The sequence below is a fragment of the Miniopterus schreibersii genome (assembly GCF_964146895.1).
Source record: "Miniopterus schreibersii genome assembly, chromosome: 10".
NCBI classification, from domain to species: domain Eukaryota; kingdom Metazoa; phylum Chordata; class Mammalia; order Chiroptera; family Miniopteridae; genus Miniopterus; species Miniopterus schreibersii.
This window is the reverse complement of record NC_138110.1, coordinates 17,993,161-18,018,864: the sequence shown is the minus strand read 5'-3', so window position 1 is coordinate 18,018,864 and position 25,704 is coordinate 17,993,161. Positions and strand designations below refer to the sequence as shown.

Sequence of the window (25,704 nt, the reverse complement as noted above, 5' to 3'; positions counted from 1 at the left end):
CCATGAGATGGGACTCGGTAGGGAGCATCTAGATACCGGCTATGACACTTATTCACTAACAGTGACCAAACTTGATAATGAATCCAGGCAGTTAGACCCCGGAGCTTGGGCTCTTTACCACTATGTCTAAAAATGCAGAACATATATTAGTGAATGTTCTTACTTTTCCTAGAGGGGACTTTGGTGGCCTCTTTGGATACTTGTGGATGCTATTCAGCAATGTTTGCTTGTCAAAGGATACCTGAAAATGTGAAGTTGATAAGAATATTTATCAAAAGCAACAGACACTAAATTTCCAAATAGCCCAGGTTATACACAGGTCATTGCAGAAAGGAGATGGTAAGAAGAGGTGCAATGAGAAACCATTTCACTTAAAATCTTTTCACTTCAAAATATTATCTTTACAACTATATTTGTCGATCTCTCCTCCTCAACAACTCTCTCAATTCCGTCAAGTATCATTTTGAGAAATATCTACAGAGGGATCAGTTTTTTTAAATCATAACTTTAAAAGTAATCTCCACTTTAGTTTTCCTAAAGGTTGCACTTAGTGCTAACATTTTGAAGAATGTTGTAAAAGTTTTCGAATACCAGCCTGCCCTGTTCAGGGAGCTAAGTAATTTGGCAAGGGGATTTCTACTTGAAAAATCTTTGTATATCAGTGTGAGATATAAATTCAGTTGTCAGCAAGCTGTGTGAGAACAGATTTTGTTGTTGTTATTGTTGTTGTTGTTGTTATATTTTGGCCACAGAGCAGAAATTTATTGAAAATGCTTGATGATGTCGCTCTGAGATGTTTTGCATAAACATAGCAATACAGTGAATGTTTTGAATGATAGTGTGAGTGTGTGCCTCTGGCTCTCAAAACTGACATTTACAGGGAAAATATCAAAGGACTTCAATACAGTGTTGTATCCAAAGTTAGGATGATTCTTTTTGCAACAACTGTACTATAAGTAAGCGTATACCTCTGTGCCCTATTAGAAATCAATCATGGATCAAAATACTTTAAAACCAAAGATTTGGAATACTGACAGTGTCATGTCAGGAAATAAAATGAGAGTTTTTGAGATGCAGAAACATACAACAGATTAGTATTATTTTTAAAACGACTATTATTTGCAAATATTTTGTACACAGATCAATAGCCAAACATGCAACATGCTTACCAAATAGAATTTCTTTCTTCACTAATGAAGAACTTGGAACTGGAATATGAATTGAGACAGATTTATAAATACTACTTTTAGAAGTTTTTCCTTATTAACTCACTTGAAAACTATAACGTATCTCTAGCACTGTACTGTGAGGGACACAAAGACTACAAAATTCTAACCTCGCGCTGGCTGGATGGCTCAGGTGGTTGGAGCATCACCTGGGCACCAGGAGGCCGCAGGTTCGGTTCCCTGCCAGGGCCCCCGCCTGGGCTGCGGCTCCATCCCCAGTCAGGGCACCTATGGGGGCAGCCGAGCAGTGTTTCTCTTTCTCCCTCCTTTTCCCTCTCTCCGAAAATCAATAAAACCTGTCCTCAGGTGAGGATTTAAAAAAAGTGTAGCCTGTTTCTTTGAGGAATTTTTAATCATTCTGCCTGGGGTGCCCGGCTTGTCTCTCTCGTTCTTGTTAAAGTCTCTTGGTCATTCTTTTCTTTTCCGTTTTTTTGGAATATGTTCATGTGTTTGTATATCCACAACTTACTCTTTGTAAAATATCTTTATTAAGGCATTGTGCATATACCATTTCTTCTCAGATTTTCACTCGAGTCTTCCCAAAACATAATTTAGGGCAGCTTTATGTCATCATAGCCATTTTTAATTTAACATTGAAAATATTCTGTTATATCTGTGCCAGACATAATTTACTACTATTTCAAATAAACTCAAAACCGTAAAAATACCACTGATTTGATATTCACCATCATATTTACAAGCTGCATGAGGAAGCTTCCCTTTTACAGAGAATAACTTATCACTCATTTTTCTCCTAAACTGATACCTACAATTCATTCTTGCCCCAGAATGCCATCTATTTTTATGATTGTCTTTTACTCATAACTTATCCTATTTGTTTGCAACATAATATCTTTATAAACAAATTATATGTTTATATTATAAACTTATGTGAGCATAAGCTTTTAACTGCTAATTTTTTCTTCTGGGTTAACATTACAATTATTTCTGTGCAACTGTATAGAAAGTAAAATTTTATTAGAATCCTATCATTTAATGGCTTGAATGAGGCTTTTTTATACAATTATATAATATAGTTATGGATGAATGTTACTTATTGCATAAGTTCTTTCCAATGGTTTCTTTTATTGATCTAAATATGAAGAAACTACATAAATGTGTGGATGAGTTTAACAATGAGTCGTTTATAGCAATGACTCAATGATTTGAACTCCTTCCAAATTATGGACCAAAATTATACTGTGAACTTTCATCCAAAGTTATTTTTAATGATATTTCAACCAACAACTAGATTGTGTTCTTCTTTAATTATGTTGAAAGTAAAAGTTCTAGAAACCACCTGACTTTTAAAAGTATTTGTTAATCATTCAAGCTATTCACTGGCTCCTTTTCTAGGAGGTACACCTGTAAAGTACTTTTATAAGGTACCTTGTAGACTATCATGTAGTAAGACAGAATCGGAAACAGTGCAATATCACTTATATACATTTATGAATATAATTTTTGAAAAATGTTTTCATCCTATTAAGATTTATATTTTTTTACAGTTCTTGGAATACAATCATCATTTCACCTACATAAGATAATTAGTCCTCAATGTCAAACACATCAGTCAAAATTTGTTTCTGAATAAGCCTATTTTTCAATTCAAATAATCATGTTAATATGTGTTTCAAGGAGTATTATAAATACAAGGAAAAATAAAGTCTGGAATGCAATTCTAAAAGCCAGTTTACTAGAAGCAGCCCTTTTGATTTAAAGTGTATATTTAATATAGTTAATTGATATGCATTTTAATTAGAAATATGTTTTTAAATCTACATGTCATTTCTAATTTACAATAATGCAATATAATTTGTATCTATGGTTATGAATTACTTGGGTAATAGAAGTGTGATAAAAAATAGAAAGGTTTTCCTTTGGTAATTGTGCATATCTGTGCATGTTAAATGCTCTAGTAGTTGGCATTTGGGTGTAATTAATTAAAATCATGTATATAACAGAAATCACTTTATTAGTTTCATAGATAGGCATGTATTGCTAAAATTGATGATCCCAGTAGCTGGCTTAAATTTAATATTTTATTAATAAGGCTTACATTTTATTTTTTGTTAATAAGAGATAGGGAATACTAGACATTTTATAAGATGATACAAGATAAAGATTGATGACGTTTAGAGTAAATATTTCACAATATGATGTAATTAAATAGGCATTGAATAATGGAGTTAACAATAGTCACTAAACCTAGCAAATACTGTGTAAGATATTCATCTGTGAGCTTCAGCCAGTGTAAGTAAAAAGAGTTTGGTGTTCTCGGAAAACAGTCATATTTAAATTAATGTGACACTAAGCTGCGCTGTGCTGACTCTCTGAAGGCATTTTCTTTCTACTTAAATGTAAATCCTAAGTATAATGTTGAGAATATACCTTCACTGTTTCTCTCCAGACTCTCTCACACGCATTACATTCTTGCACAAAATTCACGAGGAATTCTCATTTCCTCGGCCCACTCCACACAGCGCATTCAGTGTCTGAACAACCCAACTTTTTTAATGACACTTTTCTTGCTTAAGAGAAAGAATAGAGAAACAAACAAACAAACAAACAAAACAAAAACCCCAGGGAGCCTCCCGGTGGCTCTTTGGTGGCTGTAGTCACCCTCCTTTGAGGCCCTGGGCAGTCTTCACCCCAGGCTAAGGCTGCTGAGTGGGGCGCGGCTGCGGCTTCTAGGCGCGGGCAGGCCCGGTGCGGGAGGTGAGCGCAGCGCCCCGGCCCGCGAGGGGCCGCACCGCGTAAACATGCGACCGTTTCACCGCTTCAGTGGCCGTCACCGAGCCGGGAATTAACCCTCTGTCCTGTGTTGCAGCCGCCGTGAGCGCCATCCCCGTGCCCGCCCTGGAGAGCGCGCAGTACCCGGGCGTCCTGCCGTCGCCCACGTGCGGCTTCCCGCACCCGCAGTTCGCGCTGCGGCCCGTGCCCTTCCCGGCGCTGCCCGTGGACCGCGCCTTCGGAGCGGGGAAAGGTCAGTGCACAGCGCGGTGTGTCGTCCACGCCCCGCCCCGTCCCTCGGGGGGGGGGGGGGGCGGGCTGAGCCGGCCTGGGCGCGGCGGGGACCTGGCTCGGCCCCGGGCTCGCCTCCCGGCGCCGCTGCCCCCGCTCGGCCGGCCGCGGGAGGCGCGGCGGGGACCAGGGGCTCCGAGGTCCAGGGAGACAGCCGTCGGCCGGCGCTTGGCGTGTCCCTTAGCGCGGCGCTTCACTGGCCACCCGGTGGTCACAGAGGGCGGAGCAGCGTCCCATCGCGCCGGGGCCGCGCGCCTTCGCTCTCCACCCGCCGGGCGCGCGCTGGCTCCGCCCTTGCCCTTGGGGACAGCGCCCGGGCCCCCCGGAGCGCAGACGCCGCCCACAGGGCGCTCGCTTCCTCTGGGTGGGTGTGCCCAGGAGCGCGGTCGCTGGGTTATGTGCTAGCGCCAGCTGTAACTTTTCAGAAACTTGCGCAGTGTTGCGCAGAGCCCACCGCAGTTGGCATGCCTGCCCGCGGGGCACCCTCGCCAGCACTTGTCCTCGCTCGTCCTTCTGGGGAGAGCCATCCTCGAGGGCGTGGGGTGACACCTCGTGGTGGCTGCGATTTGCGTTTTCCTGAGGATGAGTGAGGTCAAGTACCTTGTAAGGTACCGATTGCCCGTTTGTATGTCTTCTTCGGAAAAATGTCCATTCAGTTCGTCTACCCTTTTTTTTTAATCGGATTGAATGGGTTATTTTTGGTTCTGAGTTTTATGAGGTTTTTTCCATGTATTTTGAATACTCGCCCCTTATCAGATACGCGGTTGTCAAATATTTTCTCCCATCCCTTAGGTTGCCTTTTCCTTCTGTTCGTGGTTTCCTTTTGTGTGTGGGAGCTTTTAAATTTGATGTCGTTCCACTCGCTTGTTTTTGCTTTGGGTGCCTTTATGTTTGGTGAGAAATCCGAAATGTCATTGCTGAGACCAGTGTCAAGGAGCTCACCCCTATATATTCTTCTAGGGGTTTTACAGTTTCAGGCCTTAACTTTGTCCTTAATCCATGTTTTTGTGTGTGGTGGAAGCTAGGGGTCTGATTTCATTCCTTTTATGTGACAATTCCATTTTCTTAGCACCATTTATTAAAGAAACTCTCTTTTTCCTATTGTACAAAGTAGAGCAAAAGTAGGTTTGCAGTTGTGACCCAAGACACAGTGTTTGTTCTTGTATTATTATTTATCAATTATTGTATTATTTTTATACAAACAACTTTAAACCCACTTTTGACCCACCCTGCCCATTCTTGGCTCCTTTGTCATAAAATAATTGACCATATATGCATGGCTTTATTTCTGAGCTCCCTATTCTGTACCATTGATCTATATTTGATGCTAATACCATGCTGTTTAGGTCACTATAGCTTTGTAATATAGTTTGAAATCAGGACGTGTGATGTCTCCAGTTTTGTTCTTCTTTCTTAAGATTGGTTTGACTATTTGGGATCTATAGTGGTGCCTTACAAATTTTAGAATTTTTTTTTTTCCTGTGAAAAATATCATTGAATCTATAGATCACTTTGGGTAATAAGGACATTTTAACAATATTAATTATTTTAATTGATGAGCATGGACTATCTCTTCATTTGTTAGTGTCTTCTTCAGTTTCTTTTATCAGTGTCTTACAGTTTTCAGTGTACAGATCTTTTCCTTTTTAATTAAATTTGTTCCTAAGTATTTTGTTCATTTTGATGCTACTGTAAATGAAATTATATTAATTTTTTCCTGAGGCTTTGTGTGGATGTACAGAAATTCAACTAATTTTTTACTATTCATTTTGTATCCTGGTAGTAGTATTTCATTTGTTGGAAGAAAGATAGGAATGGAGAAACTCTCAAGCTATATATATACCCTGATGATTTGTCCTGTGCCAATTGACTTTTTTTCCCTTCGAGCACAACGTTTTTAAATCGATTTTATGGCTCTCTTAGTTAAGAACAGGTGACTCAGCAGCTCATGTGAGATAAGATATTTTGTAATAGAGAAGATGATAACAGCAATAAATATATTTGTGAGATAAGCTATATTTTTCCAACCCAACAGGGACAACTCTAAGAAATCATAAATTGTCTAGATGCAACAAGGTTAGAATTAAAAGGCATCAAAAATCTGCCAAGAGAGAATTAGGTTTATTTTCCCTTTTCTCACTGTACCTCATATCTACAGAATAGAGTTGTGTGCAAAAACTGGAGAGAAAATAGTCCCTCGAAACATGTTGGAGGGAATTAAATGAAAAAAATGTGGGAAGCCACACAACCAAAAACTTCCAAATCCCAGGACAATTAGGAAGGTAATTATAGTCAAGGAATTCGGAGCCCTTCCCTTTGGGAATTCGAAGATTCCCTTCTTCGGCTTCTGAAATGAACTCTCCCCAGCAGAAAAGAGGTTTATAGTTTTCTCTTTGGGTCACTGCCTACAACTCTTGATTTCATCTGTGTTCTCTAACTTTAAGGAAGATGTGTAGGGAGCATGTGTAGAATGGCTTTTACCTGTTCACTTCAGCAAGACTGATACGAGCCAAAGTTTGCTACATTTTTAAATTAGAAATTAACTGTTTTATTTATTTGTTTTAAATATATCTTTATTGATTTCAGAGGGAGGAAGGAAGAGAGAGAGAGAAACATCAATGATGAGAGTCATTGATCGGCTGCCTCCTGCATGCCCCCTACTGGGGATCGAGCCCGCAACCCGGGCATGTGCCCTCACCGGGAATCGAACCCTGATCACCTGGATCCTAGGTCGATGCTCAACCACTGATCCACGCCCTGCCAGGCATTAACTTTTATTTATTCATAGTATGTTTCTATAATTTCTTGTCCTTTTTTAAAGGCATGGCTTCCTTCTGAAAGTCCAGTGTCCCATTTACTCTTTTCCTTCTTTCTTGATTTGGTGCAGCATGCAGAGCTGTCTCATCGAATCACGGGGCGAAAGCATTCCAAAAGTTAAAGTTCAGTGAAAAAGGAAAAAAATAAATGAACTAGTATAAAACTTGTTTTTATCTGTGGTTATGGACAGATATAAAATGTTTTGTATCTGTGGTTAGAGTCTCACGTACCACTCCGGTACAGGACTCTGATAGTGTGAGAGGCTGCGCATATGTGGGAGCAGAGATACCCTCTGTATCTGCCAGTCAGTTTTGCTGGGAACCTGAAACTGCTCTAAAAAATAAGATTTACTAAGAAAGAGAAATGAATAAGGAAAGAAAGAAAAGTTTAGCCTCTGTGTATTTTTTGTTTTGTTAATTTGTTTAAAAGTAGGGATTATTGAATAAAGATAGTTATATAACTATTACATAATAAATATAAAATATAATATAACAATAAAATTATATAAATAAAGGATTCTTAACAGAGTGCTTTTGAACATCTAAAATCAAAAGGCATAAACATTCAATTCCTAGAAGATTTCATGGATTTTTAAAATATATCTTTAGTCATTCATCAAGGGTTTTCCGAGCAGAGCTATGTGCAATGCAGAAGGAATGGGAACTAATATGTGTTTCCAAGTGATTGCTTAGAAAAAAAAATAAGCACCCTCTTTTCTAGGAAACTAAATATTCTCTAAATCACTGTCAGAAACAGTTAACTTCCAGCCATTCAGTATTGGTTTCTAAATGCCTTGGAGAACACTAAACATCCCTGTTCTCTCTCAAGCAGAAAACATTTCATGACTCTGCCTGGAGATGTCTTATTAGTCACCTTGAGAAACAGTGAAAGGCACACATAGGAAAGGAAAATTTTGTGCAAGTGAGGAGACTTCTTCCAAAGTTATCTGAAAGACCTTTGAGTTGTACAAGAGTTAAATCACTGACACCCAGCCCCCAAAGATACGGTGCTCTCTGAAGTCACAGGTACAGCTGCATTTCTCTCCTACCATATGAAAAGAAAGATGTAGTATATTTGCATCACACGGATTCGGTGATATCTCCATAGATCTTTATACAGTTTTGACGGGCAAATGTTTCCTTTTCTTACCAATGCACCGTAGTTCTGACCTTAGTCTTAATGGGCAAATGAACTGTGCTTGGGAAGTAAGGAACAGTGCCATGCTTTGAAAACTTCAACCAACAGATGGTCTTGAGGCCAAGTCGCTATAAAGTTGGTAACCCCATTTCTGCATCTTTAAAGCAGGCAGGTAGTAGTTCAAGTTAGATGATTTCCATTATTCCTTTCAGGTTGAGTACTGTCTTGGTGAAAAGGCTGGTTAACTTTACCCATGTTATTTTGCTGCTCCAGCTCTGCCCCAAATTGGAAATTCAGCAACGGTGGGACTTGGCCTAGATAATATCAGGAGCACAGTGGAGTTCATGGATATTTCTCTAGGGTCTTATCAGAAATCTAATTTGTGAGGAAACGGGTTGCTCAGAAATATTGCATGATGCTGTTCTTCTGAGACTGATGAGTGCCTAAGTGTTTGTGTCTCAAAGTGTCTGCTTAGAATTATTGGTATGCTTTATTTCTTTCGAATACTGCGATTTTAGACAGAAGAAAAATCCTCATTTCCATTTTTGCAATACATTTGCCAGTTATTCCATTGCAATTATTTATGTGTTGACATAAATTTCTATAAAGTGCCCCGAGATTTGACTCTGCTGTGCAATTGTGTGCTATTTGTACAATGAATTTCTATTTCATCCTTTGCAAATGAGTGCCTTGCCAGGACATGTTTGGTTCTTGTTTTACTCTCTGAATTATAGGAAGGCTGCACTTTGTGGGTGAATGGAGGTTTTCTTTGCTTTCAGAGCTCTTAGCACAGCTAAATGTCCTGTCATGAGCCAGTTTGTTTCACATGGGTGTCCTGAAGCTGGTGCCTGAACTGGCCAAAAGGGCTCATCTGAAATGAGAGCTTCTCTCCAGTGGAACAGATGATACTGTGTTTGTTTAAGAGTTTTCACTGTCTTAAATGTCAGCTAAGTCTGAACAGCATTTCTTTTGCTCCATATAAAATATAAAAATTATGAATTGTCTATAGAAACCTGTGCCTTGTCCATTGTATTAGGTATTAAGCAAACTTGTTTTGAATAAGACAAAAATAGTCCCTTATGAATTACTGATACATTTAGTCATGAGGATGGGCCCTTCCATTCCCCACCTAGCCAACTAGATTGGGTACTTTCCTTTTCACTCTGTGTGGTACTGAGGATTGATTTCACTAAAGAGCTAGTCCATTACTATCAAGCCACCATTACTTCCCTCAAAGCTAAGAACCACATCACAGTGTTTCCAATGAAAACCTGGGGATGGAGGACTGGACATACAGAGAATTTTTATTTATAGAGATGCTGATGAGCAGTGCCATTAAAGAGAAGGGGAATGGGAGCAGGTCCCCAAAATCAACAGCAGCATCAGAATTCATGTGAAGCTTGAGGTTTTTAAGAAACTAAATTTCAAAGACTAAAAACGTGCATGTAAATTTTATTAAAGCTATGACCACAATATTAACATAGATCTCTTTCATTTCAAAAATGTAGGAGAAATGAGAAAAATGTGATGGAAGGAGTAAAGAAAAGAAAAACTCATAAAATATTATTTCTTTAATGCAGGGGTGGGGAATGACCAGCCCGCGAGCCATATACAGCCCCGAAATCATTTGGTCTGACCCTTCCAAGGCAACCACAGGTGGAACTCGAAATTCAATAAATTCAATTAAATGATTGACCAAATATAGGAGGCTAATTTTTAAGTTAATAATTTGTACGGCTGCGAATGATGTTATAAATATCCAAATGGCCCTTGGCAGAAAATGGCTTCCCACCTTTGCTTTAATGGCTAAAACTGTTTTAAAAATATGATGTGAATTAATTGCAATCTTCGATAGAGGGAATTACTTAAGGCAGATTTCTGATGAAAATTGCAAAATTTCTATCCCTAGGTATTTTTTAAACTTTATTGTTAAGAGTATTACAGATGTCTCCCCTATTTTCTCCCCATTGCCCCCTTCCACACGGGTCCCTCCCATCCCAGGCCTTCACCACCCTGTTGTCTGTGTCCACGGGCAATGGAAAGAAGCATATAAGTTCTTTGCTTAATCTCTTCCCACCCCCCACCCCTTCCGTCTGAGTTTCGTCAGTCTGTTCTGTGTTTCCATGCCTCTGGTACTACTTTATTCATCAGTTTATTTTGATCATTAGATTTCTTATTCATTTATTTTGATTTTTAGATTCAGTTGCTGATAGATATGCATTTAATGTTCAAATTTTGTATTCTTTCTTTTCCTCCCTCTTCCTCTTAATACTGGTCTGGTGGTGATGAACTCCTTTAGCTTTTTCTTACCTGTGAAGCTCTATATCTGACCTTCAGTTCTAAGTGATAGCTTTGCTGGGTAGAGTAATCTTGGTTGTAGGTCCTTGGTTTTCATCACTTTGAGTATTTCTTGCCACTCCCTTCTGGCCTGCAAGGTTTCTGTTGAGAATTCAGCTGACAGTTCTATGGGTTCTCCCTTGTAGGTAACTAACAGCTTTTCTCTTGCTGCTTTTAAGATTCTCTCTTTGTCCTTAGCCTTTGTCATTTTAATTATGTTTCCTGGTGTGGGCCTCTTTGAGTTCCTCTTGCTTGGGACTCTCTGAGCTTCTTGGACTTGTATGATTATTTCTTTCCCCAGATTGGGGAAATTTTCTGTCATTATTTTTTCAAATAGGTTTTCAGTTTCCTGATCCCTCTCTTCTCCTGGCATCCCCATGATACGAAATTGTCCCAGAGGCTCCTTACACTGTCTTCATATTTCTGGATTCTTTTTGCTCTTCTGGTTGGGTGTTTTTTTGTTTCCTCATGTTCCAAATTACTGATTTGATTCTCAGTGTCCTCTGCTCTACTATTAATTGCCTGTAAATTATTCTTCATTTCAGTTCGTGTAGCCTTCATTTCTGACTGGTCTTTTTGTATGTCTTTGACATTCTCACTAAGATTCTTGAAATTCTCATTAACTTCCCTGAGCATCTTTATAACCATTATTCTGAACTCTGTATCTGTTAGCTTGCTTGGTTCCATTTCATTTAGTTCCTCTTCTAGAGATTTCTTCTCTTCTTTCCTTTGTGACATGTTTCTTTGCCTCCGCATTTTGGCTGCTTCCAGGTGTTTGTGTCTGTGTAGTAGGTAGAGCTGCTATGTCTCCTGGAATTTGTAGAGTGGCTTTGTGTAGTAGGTGTCCTGTAGGGTCCAGTGGCTCAGCCTCCCCGGTCACCTGAGCTGGGCCTTCCAGGTGCTCCCCTCTGTGGGCTGTGTGCACTGTCCTGTTGTAGCTGAGCCTTGGTTGCTGTTGGCGTCCCTGGGAGGAATTGACCCCCAGGCCAATCAGCTGTGAGGACCAGCTGCAGCTACAGCCAAAGAGCTGCTGTGCAGGAGTCGCCCCTATAGAGCAGGACTTGCTTCAGTGGGGCTTTGGTGCTCACCAGGCGTGCCCCTTGAGTGTGTCCCTGGTGGGTATGGCAGGGTTGTAATCTGCTGTGTCCTGAAGCTGCCCACTGGCTATACTGGCCCTGGGGGACCCTGGAAGGTGCAAAGTCAGCCTCTGCCTGTGCCCTGCCTGGGGCCACCTGGCTCGAGCTACAGAGCAGTCTGCAGATGGCTGCTACTTGTGTTGGGCTTAGAGGCGCCCAGGAGAAGCCAAGCTGTGAACCAAGGCGGGCTGCTGCTAGTGCTGGGCCTGAGGCCCCTTATTGAAAGACCTGGGGCCCTCTGAGGCCAGGTGCTGCTTGTTTGAGTTTTTAGGAGAGTCTGAAGCCAGAGCTAGAACAGGCTATTCATATGCAAAAAGCTTGGGTGGGGCTGCAAACTGGCTGGGGCGGGGTTTCAGGGAGTCAATAAGGTGGGGCCAACAGTGTGGGCCAGGTTGATGGAGACTCAGACCTGGCGGCTGCCTGTTGGCCCTGTGGCAGGGAGGTTTCAGCAAAGGAAGGAAGACCCCTGCCAGCACTTTTGTCTGGGGGACAGCTTCCCCCAGCTCTTGCCCTGGTGCCTGACGGTTCAGTTCCTCCCTGTAGGGCCCAGGTGCCCCTGGAGCTGCCGCCCCAGCGCTGGAGCTCCAAGGGAGTGAATCCAGGTAAGTCTACGGGCGGCCCTCCCCACCCAACCCCCCTCGCCTCCCGCAGCCTCAGCCCCACTGGTTCTTACAGCCGGGAGTTTAGGGGGGTTCTCTCCCCAGCACTGGAACACTGGGCTGAGGGGCCTGTGCTCCTCACGGGGCCAGCGCAGCTGAAAGCCGTCCCAATTAGAAACACACGGTACGTGGGCGTGGGGCCAGCCTGTTCTGAGCCTCCGCCCCTCCCACCAGTGTCGGGGCAGCTCCTTTAATTCCCTGGTTGTAGGGCTTCTGTTCAGCTAGATTTCAGGTGGTTCTGAATGATGGTTGTTCTGTGGGTTAGTTGTAATTTTGATGTGGTTGTGCGAGGATGTGAGTACTGCATTTACCTACCCCACCGTCTTGACCAGAATCCCCCCAGAGAGGTATTTTTAATATGCTGATGTGGACCCATAAATAAAAACCAGCCCTTTGGTAATGAAGAGGAAGGACCTACATGCAGGTCCCTGCAGCTGCTTCTCTCTGGCCTAGAGTGAGAGATATACATGTATGTATGTATGTATCTCTCTTTTTTTTTTTTTTTTTTACAATTGACCATTAGTGATTTTCTCCTTTAGACTATGAGTTCAGACTAAAACCTGCATAATTTTGTTCTCTGAAACCATATTTTCAACCATATAGCTACACAATCGTGACTGAACACAAGCACACATGTCCCTCTCCCCTTTACACTCTAACAAGCATGTAGAATTTAGCTCCTTATAATATCCACCTGAAGACCCCATCCCTTTTGCTCTTTTCTGAGAACCAGCATCACCAAGAACATGCCTTAACGCTGTCCTTGCAGCTCCTGCAGTTTTGCTTGCATGTGCCCCTCTCCTCTGTCTTCGATGGGCCTTCCTGGCTTAGAGATAAGGCATTTCTGTTCAAACTCCTCATGCCCCCAGAGTTCTACCTACTTTGCTGTCTTGGCTGCATTTTTTTTGTTTAAAGAACTGTTTTTCCAGTTCTGCTTGTTTTCTGGCTCTGGTTGCTATGTTGCTACATCCTGTCCTCAGCCAACCATTCATCTTCTCATCTCCATCTTTGAATGGGGTGAGCCTGAGGGCCTCTAACCCTTTCTGAATATAGAAAAATGAGTTTTAATATCATACATCCTCTGAAGGCACATTTTACTTTTGCATATCTTTAATAGTATGTCTTGTTCTTTGGTATCTTTAATCTCCCTTCAGCATTATCAGATTTTCTATCTCTTCTGACCTTTGCTGACCTCACTGAGCCTTCCAGAGAGCTGTCTCAAAATTATCTTACAAACTAATTATCTTAAAATAGTTCCTGGCTAAAAATTATCTTTCAGAAGTGAGATATTATCTTCTATTACTGCATTTTTTTCAACTTGCCCAGTAGAATTTTCTTAAGAAACAAATCATCAGAAGTACTCTTATTTTATCAACACTTCTACTTACTATGTAGCTCTTTTTGTGTGCAGTTTAACTTGGACCTATTGACTTTGAATTTGAATGAATAAAGGCAAGTCAGTGTCCTTAGCATGGAAAACTGCCTTGCCAATATTTAAGTCCACTCAACTGTGTTTTCTGGAGAAAAGGTGTGTTTCCTTACACAGAACTGTACAAATACCCAGAGGCGGTCACAGCTGACTATGCAAAACCTCTTCAACTATAGTAATCTACCTGCAAATTACAAGGTTTGCTACAAAAGAGAAAAAATTATAATTCTGCATTCAGGCAGCTTGTTCCCACAGACTCGTCTCTCATGTAACTTTTTAGTTGGATGTACGTCCAATTTGTTATGGAAGATAATGATAGGGATGTTATTTCTATCATTTTATTAGCAATGCCTTTAACACCGGGTAACTCTGATTTGTTTGATAGTTGGCATGACATGTTTAAATCACAGAAAAATTGGCATATTGGCTGGTGGATAATAATGCAGCTGTAGCCGGGTTTGGCGCATTGAATTTCACTGACATTGCCACTTATGAAGGGAGAAATAACTCTTTTTTCTCGCTTCATCACTTATGATTACAGGGCCCAGATAGTTCGGGCAATATAGTGTGTGCTGTATATATTTTACTGCTATTTCCTGAAAAATAGATCCCTGTCTCGCGGAACCTATTTCTGTTGTTTAAAGGGACAGTGCTGTCATATCCCATAAATATGTGAAGGAGGGGGGTGCCCAGAACTAGAGGAAGAGATTGGCCAGATGCTAGCGTATCATTTTGAACTGACCCAGGGGTCCCTCGGGTGACGTAGGGGAAGCAAGCTCTGTGCTGGAATAACGAATGGATTTCCTTGTGTCCCCTGCAGCGGTGACTGAAGGACCGAGCGCCCAGCAGCCACCCATGCTGCCCCCAGCCCAGCCCGAGCATCCCAGCAGTGAGGAGGCCCCAAGCAGGACCATCCCCACGGCCTGCGTCCGGCCCACGCACCCGCTCCGCAGCTTCGCTAACCCCTTGCTACCTCCACCCATGAGTGCAATAGAACCGAAAGTCCCTTACACGCCGCTTTTGTCTCAGCCAGGTAAGCTGCCCGTTTGTTCACATTGAAAACCGTTGTTAGCGCCGGTGCCTCCCCTCACGTGCAGGAGGGTTCCCGAGGAGGCCTGGTGCAACATGTGTTTCCAACAATGGTTACGTGCTCGTGTCTGGTACTGGTGTTTGTAGTGCGGCTCTTAGTTTCTTTCTTAAAAGCAACTGGCTTGTTGTAGGTGCCCTTCAGTCCTTTGGGAAATTGTTCATTAATCCTGAGTGCTGGCCGGTACTGTTCATATAGGCTGTAGGTCTGCCCACTTGAGAACGTTGGGAAAGTTCCTGATTCTTCAGTCTGCCATTGGTGCTAGGATTTAAGGCTAGACTCCCAAACTAGAGCTAGAGGTACAGAAGTCTGCAAACCACCCTTTCGAGGAAACCATGTACTCTCATCAATCTCTGTGCATATCAATAGTCATCTTCGAGGGTTCTTATTTCAGAGCTCCAGGGCCAGAAAGAAGTGTCAGAACCAACTTCCTCATTTTAGAAGTAAAGAAACCCAAACGCAGGTGGCTAGGAAGTGACACCTCTGGGATGCCTTTTTCTACAAATATCAAACGGCAGAGATGAGAACTGGAGACCCCAGTTTCCAGCGAGGTGCTCATTCTGTTATCTCAGCTGGTAGCGAGGGGGAGTGAACCAGAGCTTCTTTTTGTTTTTGTTCAGGATTTGGGAAAAGAAGGGGGAGAGGGGCAGTGAAACAAAGAAGGAAAAAAAGATGAGAGGGAGGAGGCAGAGGGGAAAGGGCTGGAGGGCTGGGAACAGATGGATAGAATGAAAGATACTGTAGGTCAATAGATAGGTAAGTAGATACATAGAGAAGCATGTAGTGCTTACAGTTATTGGGAATATTAGAATAATTCTTAACCCCAGTACATGAGACCTAAGATAGTAAAGCTCAATGGTTCCGAGTAAATGGAAGTTGGTAAGAATTATTAATAGACGAAGGCAGCTGGGCTGGCCAGTCTGCCGCTGTGCAAAGGCATTGGAATAAGTTCTGTTACTCAGACCCATACCCACAGCAGTTTTAGTCACTGTTTTAGTACATACGCCTCATGACAACTGCAAAAACTAGGGCAAGGAAGAGGGCAGCGATGAATGTTATCTTTGCATTGACGTTAAGTGTGTGTCTCGTTCCTGGCATCATATTAATGGATTTGAGCGCATCAGTTCTGGTGTTGTCATCGTTCGCGTGGTGTGTGGTGTGGCTGCTCAGCGGCCAGACCCTGAGAGGTGGGGTGGAGCACAGGAGAGATGCGGGTTCCGCTGCTTGAGATGCACACTGCACGCCTGGCCTGGTATTTGGGACAGGTGGCAGGTTCATTGTGACTAATAATAACCAGCCCATACTGAACGTGAGCTGTGTGACTGGCATGCTTCTCGGGAATTGTAACATTGCATTGGGTCCTCAGAACTTTGGGGCAGCTCCCTTCTTAACCCCACTTCATGGGTAAGGAGACTGTGACACGGAGAATTTAAGTAGCACGTTTAAGTCTCCACAGCCCGTGAGTGATGATGCGTCCTTCCCCGCTCTTGGCAGAAAGCCTGGCTTCTGAAATTTTAGGAAGTTGTTTGTACCTCTTAGTTTTTGTCCACTTAGTGACCAAACAAAAGAGAAAAATTTAGAAAAATCTTTCAGATTAAATTTTTCCAAAACTGACAAAAAGAACATTTGGAAACATCTGAAATAATTCTGAGTTGAGGAATACCATTTCTTCACAAGCCTTTTTTTTTTTAAGTACAGTCAGTACACAATATTATATTATTTTCAGGTGTACAATACTGTGAATGATTTTTATACCTTCTAATGGGATCATCTCACTAATTCTAGTAATCATCGGTCACCATGCAAGCTTATCACAATATAACTATTTTTTGCTTCTTCCCGTTTTGAGGACTCGTAAGAGATTTAACTAACCTATGCTGAAGAGCACTAATTTATAACATCAAAACTAAAGTGCTACAGTACTTCGTACTGTTAACTGTTCTCTCTACTTGCAAGTAAAGTTGTTTGCTTTTTAGTAACTATGTGATAGGGAGGGGGAAAAAGGTAAAAATGATACTCTGAAGTCCATTTTAAATGAAAATTTTACTGTGGTGGTAATGTTTGGTTTGAAACACAAGGTTTGGAAATCAAGTCGTGCTGCAGAGATCTATGATAACAAAATGACCCAAAAGAACTCTAATTTTAGAAAGAACACCTGCCAACAGACAGAACAAAGTAATGCCATTGATATTTTACTCGCTATTTTCTTTAGTTGTAAAAATACTGAAGCTGCCTTAAAATCTGACACAACACAGCGTAAACGGTCCGTTCTGTCTTCAAAAGCGTTGAGATGGAGCGTGTCCTTCTGTCTCTGCCCCGTCCTCGCAGACACAAGCGTGTAAGATCCGCTCTCTGATCTAACGGCGTGGGGCAGGATCTCATTTTCTTTTATTCTTGCTGTACATTTATGAGCCCTCTTTTGTCTTACTATGGTTCTTGTTTCTATTTGAACTACTTAAAAGCCAGTATCTTCTTTCACATGTTCCCAGATGCCTGCGGCTCGAGTTTGGGGCTTGATTTTCAGTTTTTCCTGGGCCCCCTCCCCCACGCACCTTGGGCCCCCGCCCGCACTTTGGACTCGTTAAGTGCCTCTTCCTTTCATGTTTCTCTTTCATTGTCTCCGTTCATTTCCTAATGTCTTCCCTCGTGATTTTCAAATAACTTCTCCCTGCATTGCTCCTGACACATGGTAAATAGTGTGCTTTTAAGAAAGGGCTGATGTTTACTTATTCTAGTAGAAAAAGAAAATTAGCAGACTGACAAATGTATTAGCTGTGACATTAACTACATGCTTCTCAGCCTAAAAGATGAAATACTTAGAGCTCTCGACCAATTTTAATTCTAAGAAAATCATTACTTCAGTCAAACTGATTGATGAAGTAAAGTCATTTTCTTGTCGGCTTAAGAAAAAAAAAATCTCAAGGAATTTTTCTGTGTATTTCACAATAAAGGACGGCCTAATTACTAATAAATTTATCTTTACTTACCACAAGTAATTTCTTTAGAGTGTGGTCATGTGAGGCACTGCTGTGATTTCTTAAAGACCGTGCCAAATGAGAAGCTCCTGCTTTGAAACCGTTCGAGCTGGGATGAGCGGACAGGCCCCTTGCCCGCTCCCTTCCTGTCCCTGTGCGCGGCGTTTCGGGGCGGCGTTGGCCTGTGTGCCGCGGTGACGGGCCCGGGCACCGTCGTGCAGACACCGCCCGGGGCAGTGGGGACAGCTCTGTGGCCCGCTGTGCAGCCACTGCGACTAGCGGTCAGCCGGCCTCACCACGGCTGGGGTTCCGCCTGCCTGAAAACAGGGTGTCCCTTCGGTTTTCCTTTGTCTGTCTGTCTGTCTTCCTCTCACCCGCTGAGCTAGAAATGCAGCTCACTGGGCTCTGGGGCGTTTTGCGGTATGCGTGTCTTACAGTGTCATCCTCACCGGCGATGCAGTGGTTCCGTCCCTCGGTGGGCGCGGGGGACCGTGCGAATGACAGAGGTGGCCTGCGAGGGCTTTGGCCTAGCCTGCTCCCAGGTTAACAGGCAATGTCTGATGGAGCGCGGGGCTCCTGGCACCGTGGAGCTGACATAAATTCCGCGAAAGGCCACGCGAGGGTGGGCTTTTTTCCTCACTAGTGAAAACTCCTTTTAGCTGGGAAATGATCAGCTGCACTTTAAATGAACCTGGATTAGGAGACCATTTGTCTCCCAGGCTGTAATTCTAGAGAGAAAGGAAACGTGACCCCTTCGATAGTGACTTGTATATTGTCGCGCTGTTTTACAACAGGAGCCCCCCGAGTCCTTGCATCTTTTTAAAGCTACATAAGTGTATACTGTCCTTCATTTACACATTGCATTTCTATACGTTTTTATTTATAAGAGCGGAAACCTAGGACATTCTCATGTTTTCAGTCTTCTAGGGATCAATATGTCCGTGGACATGACAAGACCAAAGCTCACTTCATTGTCCGGCGAAATTGAGTTTGATTTTCCCTCTGCGCATTGTGGCATGCGCTTCAATTTGTCTCAGGATGGAGGACAAGGAGTGGGTGGAGGTGGCTGGAGGGGACAGAAAAGGCACTTGATTTATATTATCTGGCTTGTTGGGAAATCACGTGTTCCTGCTATAACCTGGTCTTTTTGACAGGCCTCATTTCAGTAAATATGCTATCACACAAAACCGCCAATAAATTACTCTAATGCATTAATACAATTGCTTTCCCTGAGCCACTTGTAGGCCACCGTTGGGGGTGTTCATCAAGGATGCCACACGAATGTTCTGTTCTGCTGACATTAGTCAGAGGAAGAGGTCATGGGAGATCAAACATTCTTTAGCAGGTGAAACAAGAGGGTCACTTTTCAGGCCAGTCAGATCAAATAAATCATTGGCACAGCTGAGTGCAAGAGATGTGTTGATTTGGTGATCAATTCCAGACTGAAAATTAAACTAACACCTTTTAAAATTTCATCCTGTGTGTAAGCTCATCTATGTGGGGATTTTTGTTTGTCTTGTTTTAGTAGCTCCTTGAAATTGTCCCATTCTTATTCCTGAATGATTTTTTTAATAGATGAAATATGATTTGCTTTGGTCTAGACATCCTAAATTATTTCTTGGTAAAAAGTAATTAAGTTAAATTTGCCTTATATATCACCAATATTTATGACTCTGGAACTTACCTGGCATTTTAGTAAATTACTATTTCCTCTATCACGGTGTTCCAGTATATAAATAGGAGAGAGTTCTGCTAATTATCTCAGAGAGGGAAACAACTAGAGAATTCTTTATGAGGAAGCCACGGGACTGTTGCCTCTTTTATAGATGACGAAGCTGAGGCCTGAAGGGTAAAACAGCTTGCCCAAGGTCAACAAGTGAGCTAATGGCTAAAATTTAAAGAACTCAAAACAATGTAACATTGAAGGAACACAAAAGAATTTTATTTAGCTTTCTTTGTGATGTGAACACTTATTCTAGGATTGACCTTTTTTTTCTCCCTACAAAGGGCTTCTTGGATGATCCTAATTATTAAGTATTCCCCAGAAAGAAATGTTTTATGGCAGGTAGGTTCATTTAGCTTAGCAGCTGAGTAAATGTTTTCTTCCTTTATGTAGGCTAGGTGGAGTAAAGGCATTATAGCAAGAGTAGTGACTGGGCAAGCACCCTGGAGTAGCTCCTCTCTGTCTTAAACTCACCTGGCCAACCTGCCAATAGTCCTTCACGGGAAGGCAAGGAACCAGGAAGCTGATTAATCTGTTGCTTTCAGCACAATGCACTCTGGATAGCCAAGGCTTTGGAGACCAGTAATAAATTTAAAGATGAGCAGAAGGAAGTATAAAAATGAAGATAAAAGTTAGGGCACATGAGAATATTATCAGATTGTGCTTTAGAGAATGTGAGGGTCAATGAGACTGAAAAAATGAATGACTTCTATTTTTTAGAATTGTGAAAAGCTTTTGGGAAGAGGGAGCGGATGACCACATTGGGTAAAAATTTGAATCCTTTTGATCAAATTTTTGCCCAATTAAAAAAAATAAGAGAATATATTGCCCCAGGAATTACTAGATTATATATATAATTGAGGCTAATTATCAACTTAATAGACAATTAAACTCAAAGGTTAAAGTATTGAATTGCCATCTAGATAATCATGAGAAAAAAATTTCTAAATCTATTTTAAAACTTTGTTACCTAGTAGACTACATAAGTTGAAATATATGATTTAAGAAGAATGTCCTTGGATGATAGTGGGGAGTGTGTGGCCTTGCGAGTAACAGAAAATGGTGAGGGTAAGGGTGAGCAATAGGTTGTTTTCAAAGCAGAAAATATTCCTTTCCCATTTCCTAAAAACCTGATAAGTCACATGGTTAACATCTGCTATATGGATTTTGTGATTTATGAAATAGCTCGAGAATCAGTGTCTTTTTTAAAGTCAGCTGAGATGAAATTAATAAGGTTGATGCTTTAATTTTGTCACCTTTCATAGTTTATTGAGACTTCATAACTATAATCACCACTATAGATGCAGAGATAGATACTCAGAGGGGTTGAATAACTTGTAGCTGTTCCAGGACCATGTGTCATTATTCTTGGAACCTTTATACAAACCCTTACACATAATGGACACTCGGTACATATTGTTGAGTTCGCCAAAATAGAATAATACAGGCAAGAGCCAAAAATTGAATTCTAGTGATGATAATAAGTGAAACAAGGCAACCTGAGAGTCAGTAAAGAGATTAGATATTGACGGTAAACGCAGATAAGATAAAATAATTTCCAAATCCGTGACCATTTGATTAGAAAATGTTAAGTGTTCCGAACTATAAATAACACCTTATGCTAAAGTGAAATTAAATTAGATGGAGTGGAAAAGCAATATGAAAGCACCGTCCCTGGAAATTCCATTTAATAATTTAACTTCCTGAAAATAAACAGACGTGCAGTGACGTCCATAGTACAGTGGAGAAGAGTAACATCTACTCGGTTCATAAAAGCGGGGAGTGCTGCTCAGTGGAAAGAGTCTTGAGGATTAATCTCTCCATTGTGCCAGTTGGGGAATTGATTTTGCTCCCCTCAATCCTATTAACTCTCATCTGTGAAACTGGTCTTTCCTCAAAACATACTAAACTCTAACAATCTTTAATTACTGCAGAAATAAGGGTGGATATTCTCTCTGTGGTTTTTCTTTGCTTTGTGAAATAGTATGAGTAAGAGAAAAAAATTTATTTGAATAACGATTTTAAGCAGTTGACAGAGTTCTTTATAGTTTATCAATTAGTGTCAGGTTCTGGATGCTTTCTTTGGAATCAGGGAGAAGTTCTGAAAGCAGCAAATAAAAGTGTTCACATAAAGCTCCGTGTTGATGGACTATTGAAAATGTGTTGTGAGAAATCTAACACAAGGAAAACAAAAAAATCTGTGATATTAAAATCAAGTGAGAATTTAAGCATCAGCAAGGTATTTCTAAAATGTGACCTATAACATCTGAAAGAATGTGTAAACGCATTTAAAGCTGCACTTCGTCTGAATGTTTATAACTTGGATCTCACTGGCAGAGACTTAGCGAAGAATTCAAGGGCCCTGTTAAACATCTTGTGCGTTTTACAGCGTTGCCTTTCATCGCAGGCTGGCAGGATAGATGTTCTTATTGCCAGAATCTATTTACTGGAATGTCAGGTCTCTCAGAAGAGAATGCCTTTATCATTTGTGGTAAAGGGGATTTTAACAAGCTTTTTTCTTCTTTTTTTTTTGATGAAAAACAATAATAAGTGAGTCCAATTGATTTCAAAGTGAGAGGCGTATTATGACATAATTACATTTTTGAGGCTTGTAAGAATAATGGAACTTGAAATGACTGCTCTTTTCATATCTCCTCCAAATTGTCCTTTTCAACAGTCTTTCACGTTTTCTGTTTCCTTATCCAGTTGTTTGTATCCTTCTAATTCTGTGGTCACCTGAGTCATGATTTTTAATAGAAATGGCATGTTTTACACTACAGTGGGTTAGCCTACTATACCTTTAAAGTCTGAGATTGCTAATTTAACCGATAGTTTTGATGTTGCTTTTAAAATCACAGTGATCTATTAGTTGCTTTTCTGTTTTGGCTGCGCTCTCGAGTGGCCCCCGGGTCGGGTAATAGGAGCAGGCCGCCCGCGCCCAGATCTGCGCCGAGGCTCACTGCGCGCAGGGCGCAGGCCGGGCGTGACCACACCGCAAGGGGGGCCCCCCAGCTTCTGGGTCTCTTCACTGGCAGGGGCAACGTGTGACTGAAGGAACACTTAGGAAAATGGGAGGCTCCCCTAGGACCCAACTCCCTGGCCCTTGGCTGGGTTAGCCTTGAGTGAGTCATTTAACCTCTCCGTGTTTCAATTTCCCACGACTGTAAATGGGGAAAGGAAAATCTAGTCTGGAAAGGGTTGGTTTTATTTTAAGGAGTCAAAGCATGTGAACCTGAATTATGATAGTTAAGAATGTTAGCACTGAACTCAGGAGCTTCTGATTTAATATAATCAGGAGCCACATTACCTTATACATTTGGTCCAGTGAAGTCTCCAGTTCCTTATATTAAGAAGCAGCGGGATCATGTGGAAGTTGGTTTAAAGTAAATGTTAATGGTTCTGGGGCTGGTAAAACAAGACCCAACTCCCGAGTGCTAGATCTCCTCACAGTATATGCACCGGAAAAAGGGGCCTCGCAGGGAAGGCAGAATGGGGAGCAGAGACGAGCGGGACAACTGCTCAGAGCTGTCTGTATGTTGTTCGCTGAGCCTAGAGAGAGCCGTGGCCTCTTGCAATTGAACAGGTCTTTCTCAAATCATAAATTTATCCGGCAGCCAGGAAACAATCTTCCACCAGCAGCTTTAAATGATCAAACTGCATTAAATAGCATTTCCCGTCCAATTTCTTCATCTGTGTCTCCACCAATTGTTATGCATGCTTGTTCCTCAAGCCTAATGTGGATTTATGTCCAATAGGTTCACAGATTTAGTGGTAACATGCCTGACTTCCTCTCGCTCATAAACACTGTATCTCCTGAATTGCTTCTCACCATGAACCAATTTAATGTGTCCAAAGCCTATGGGATTTCCTAGATCTCAGCTTTAACTTCCCGCTTAGTTATTCCCAGCACTGTCCTTCTGCAAAGAGAAGAGCAGGGCAAGGAAAACTGAGGAGCAGGAAGCGAGCTGTTGAAAGTGGGGAAAAGAGGGGATTCCTTATTGAACATGTGTAAGACCCTACTGACACCTTTGTCTTCTCACAGATAATATATTTTGTTTCATTAAGGATATTGTAGTGTGATTCATTTTCAAATGATTTGAGATATAAATAGCTAAACTCTGCATGAACATGACTCTCTGAAGCAGGGCTTCTGAAATTTTCTATGCTTATGAGTCACCTGCAGATTTTGTTAGAATGCAGATCCTGATCTGGTGGATCTGAGGAGAGCCTGAGAATCTGCATTACTAAGAAGGTTCCAGGTGCTGCTCCTCTGTAGATCAAAGTTTGACTAGCGAGGGTCTAGAACAGATCATGTGTTCTTCCCCTGGGATTCCTGGAATGACTGGCGGGTTTGGTTAGTCATTTGAAATTAAATTTACATTTCTGTGTGTGTGCATTTTTTGTAGCAAGTGGTTTCATAGCTTTCATTAGTGTCTCCAACTATTCATGATCTGTAACAAGTGAAGGATCACTGTGTCATTGTGTCATCAACCTGCATTTAGGCTCAGCTAGGGAATGTAAACACCAAAATCTTGTTTGGTTTTGCTTTGTTTTTCAAGACCAATTCTAAAAATCTTTTCCATAGATAACCTTCCAGAACCTAAAGCCAAGATCTAAACACTTGTGCTCTGCTCAAATGAAATTCTGCAAAATTAAGTCATTCTTCTCTAGAAACATCTGGTACCTTTGTGTGATAAATTTTCTCCAAAGATGAACTCCTGTGGGAAACTAAGAAGTGCTGTCATTTGAATGGGGTCATCATAACCTGTCCTTGGCACCCAGTGTTCCAGTGGGCAGTGGAGAGCACTTCACATTTTACCAAATGATGACTCGTCATTCAGTGAGCATTTCAGATTTAACCAGTGTCACACCAGTATGAATGACATACAAAAATCTGTAATGTTTTTTAAATTTTTTCTTCCAGTAATGTGGATAAATGAACTTATAAAAAATGATAATAAAAACCAGAGAATGGGAGGTAATTAAAAGAAATGTTTATTTAAGCAGTGAAGAAGTTAAGCTATATTACGTAACATCCTAAAAGATGTTATCAGAAATCATTTATTGGTTATAAAATAATTCTAAGGAGTAAATATGTGTTTCAGGAGGTTTAGCTGTGCTAAAGAAGGGGTGGGAGAGTTCTTAAAGAAAAATAACGTGTTTATCCATTAAATGATTGAGCAATTAAAGTCTTCCTTCCTCTCTCTGTCATCCCTCATGTCTAGTCCCCCACTATTTCTTTTACATTAAACATTTTTTTCTGGATCAGAGCTTCTGAATTTAAAAGGAAACAGGTATACTATACAGTCAGCCACCAGTCCATGAGTATTTGAATTGGAGAACTTCCAGATCAGGGTGAGGAACAATAATAGACTATTGCAAAGTACCCCTGAGAAAAGTGTTTAAAAGCGAATTCTCCTAGGTCTCCTTGAGTTCCTGAAAGCTGACCTGGAATGCCCTCTGCCAGTCGGAGGCCAAACCCACCGCTCAGAGACCAGCCCTCTCTCCCCCTCCAGCTCCACTGCACTTGCTGTCTCCTGGATGCCATGTAAGCAGTGCCTTCTCTGATTCTTTCCTGGGTCAAAGCTCTGATTTTATCTATTTATTCCACAAGTAGTATGATCTTAATTAAATATTTCACACTTATATGACTTATCTTCCCAAACCAATACTTAATATCATGATAGACACCAATTTACAATATTCTTTAATATAACAATGAAGTCTAGTATGTGCTGGGCCCCAATAGCTGCTCAAGGAAAAATGAACAGATTCTACCCATGACAACGATATTTGCAAATTTTATTACTGAAAATTACCATTAGCAAGCACTTAGCCATAAATTTACTATCTCATTAATCTTCACAAAAGCACCAAGAGAAAAGTATAACTTCTCCCAGTTTACTTATGAGGAGCCTTGGGATCAGAGAAAATAAAATAATTCAATGTCACATTATATTGAAATGACAGGGCAAGGATTTGAAACTAGGACATTCTGAAACCAGAGCATAGTTTTCTGAACATATACATATTATTATGTATAATAAATATACAGAAAGAATCAATGATTTGTGAATAGTAATGTCACAAACACACAACCTATATTTTGGCATCTTCATTAACATGTAAATATCTACATTGCAAGTATTTTTCC

At 41.3% G+C, this 25,704-nt stretch overlaps 1 protein-coding gene across 1 annotated transcript in view; it reads left to right on the top strand.

Annotated features, from left to right (window-relative positions):
• DCC (DCC netrin 1 receptor) overlaps positions 1-25,704 on the top strand; it is a 957,719-nt gene that overhangs the window by 916,477 nt on the left and 15,538 nt on the right. The window contains exons 26-27 of the mRNA XM_081150263.1: positions 4,057-4,212; positions 14,586-14,798. Of these exons, the coding sequence (XP_081006389.1) occupies positions 4,057-4,212; positions 14,586-14,798 (369 nt within the window). The remainder of the gene's footprint in view (positions 1-4,056; positions 4,213-14,585; positions 14,799-25,704) is intronic.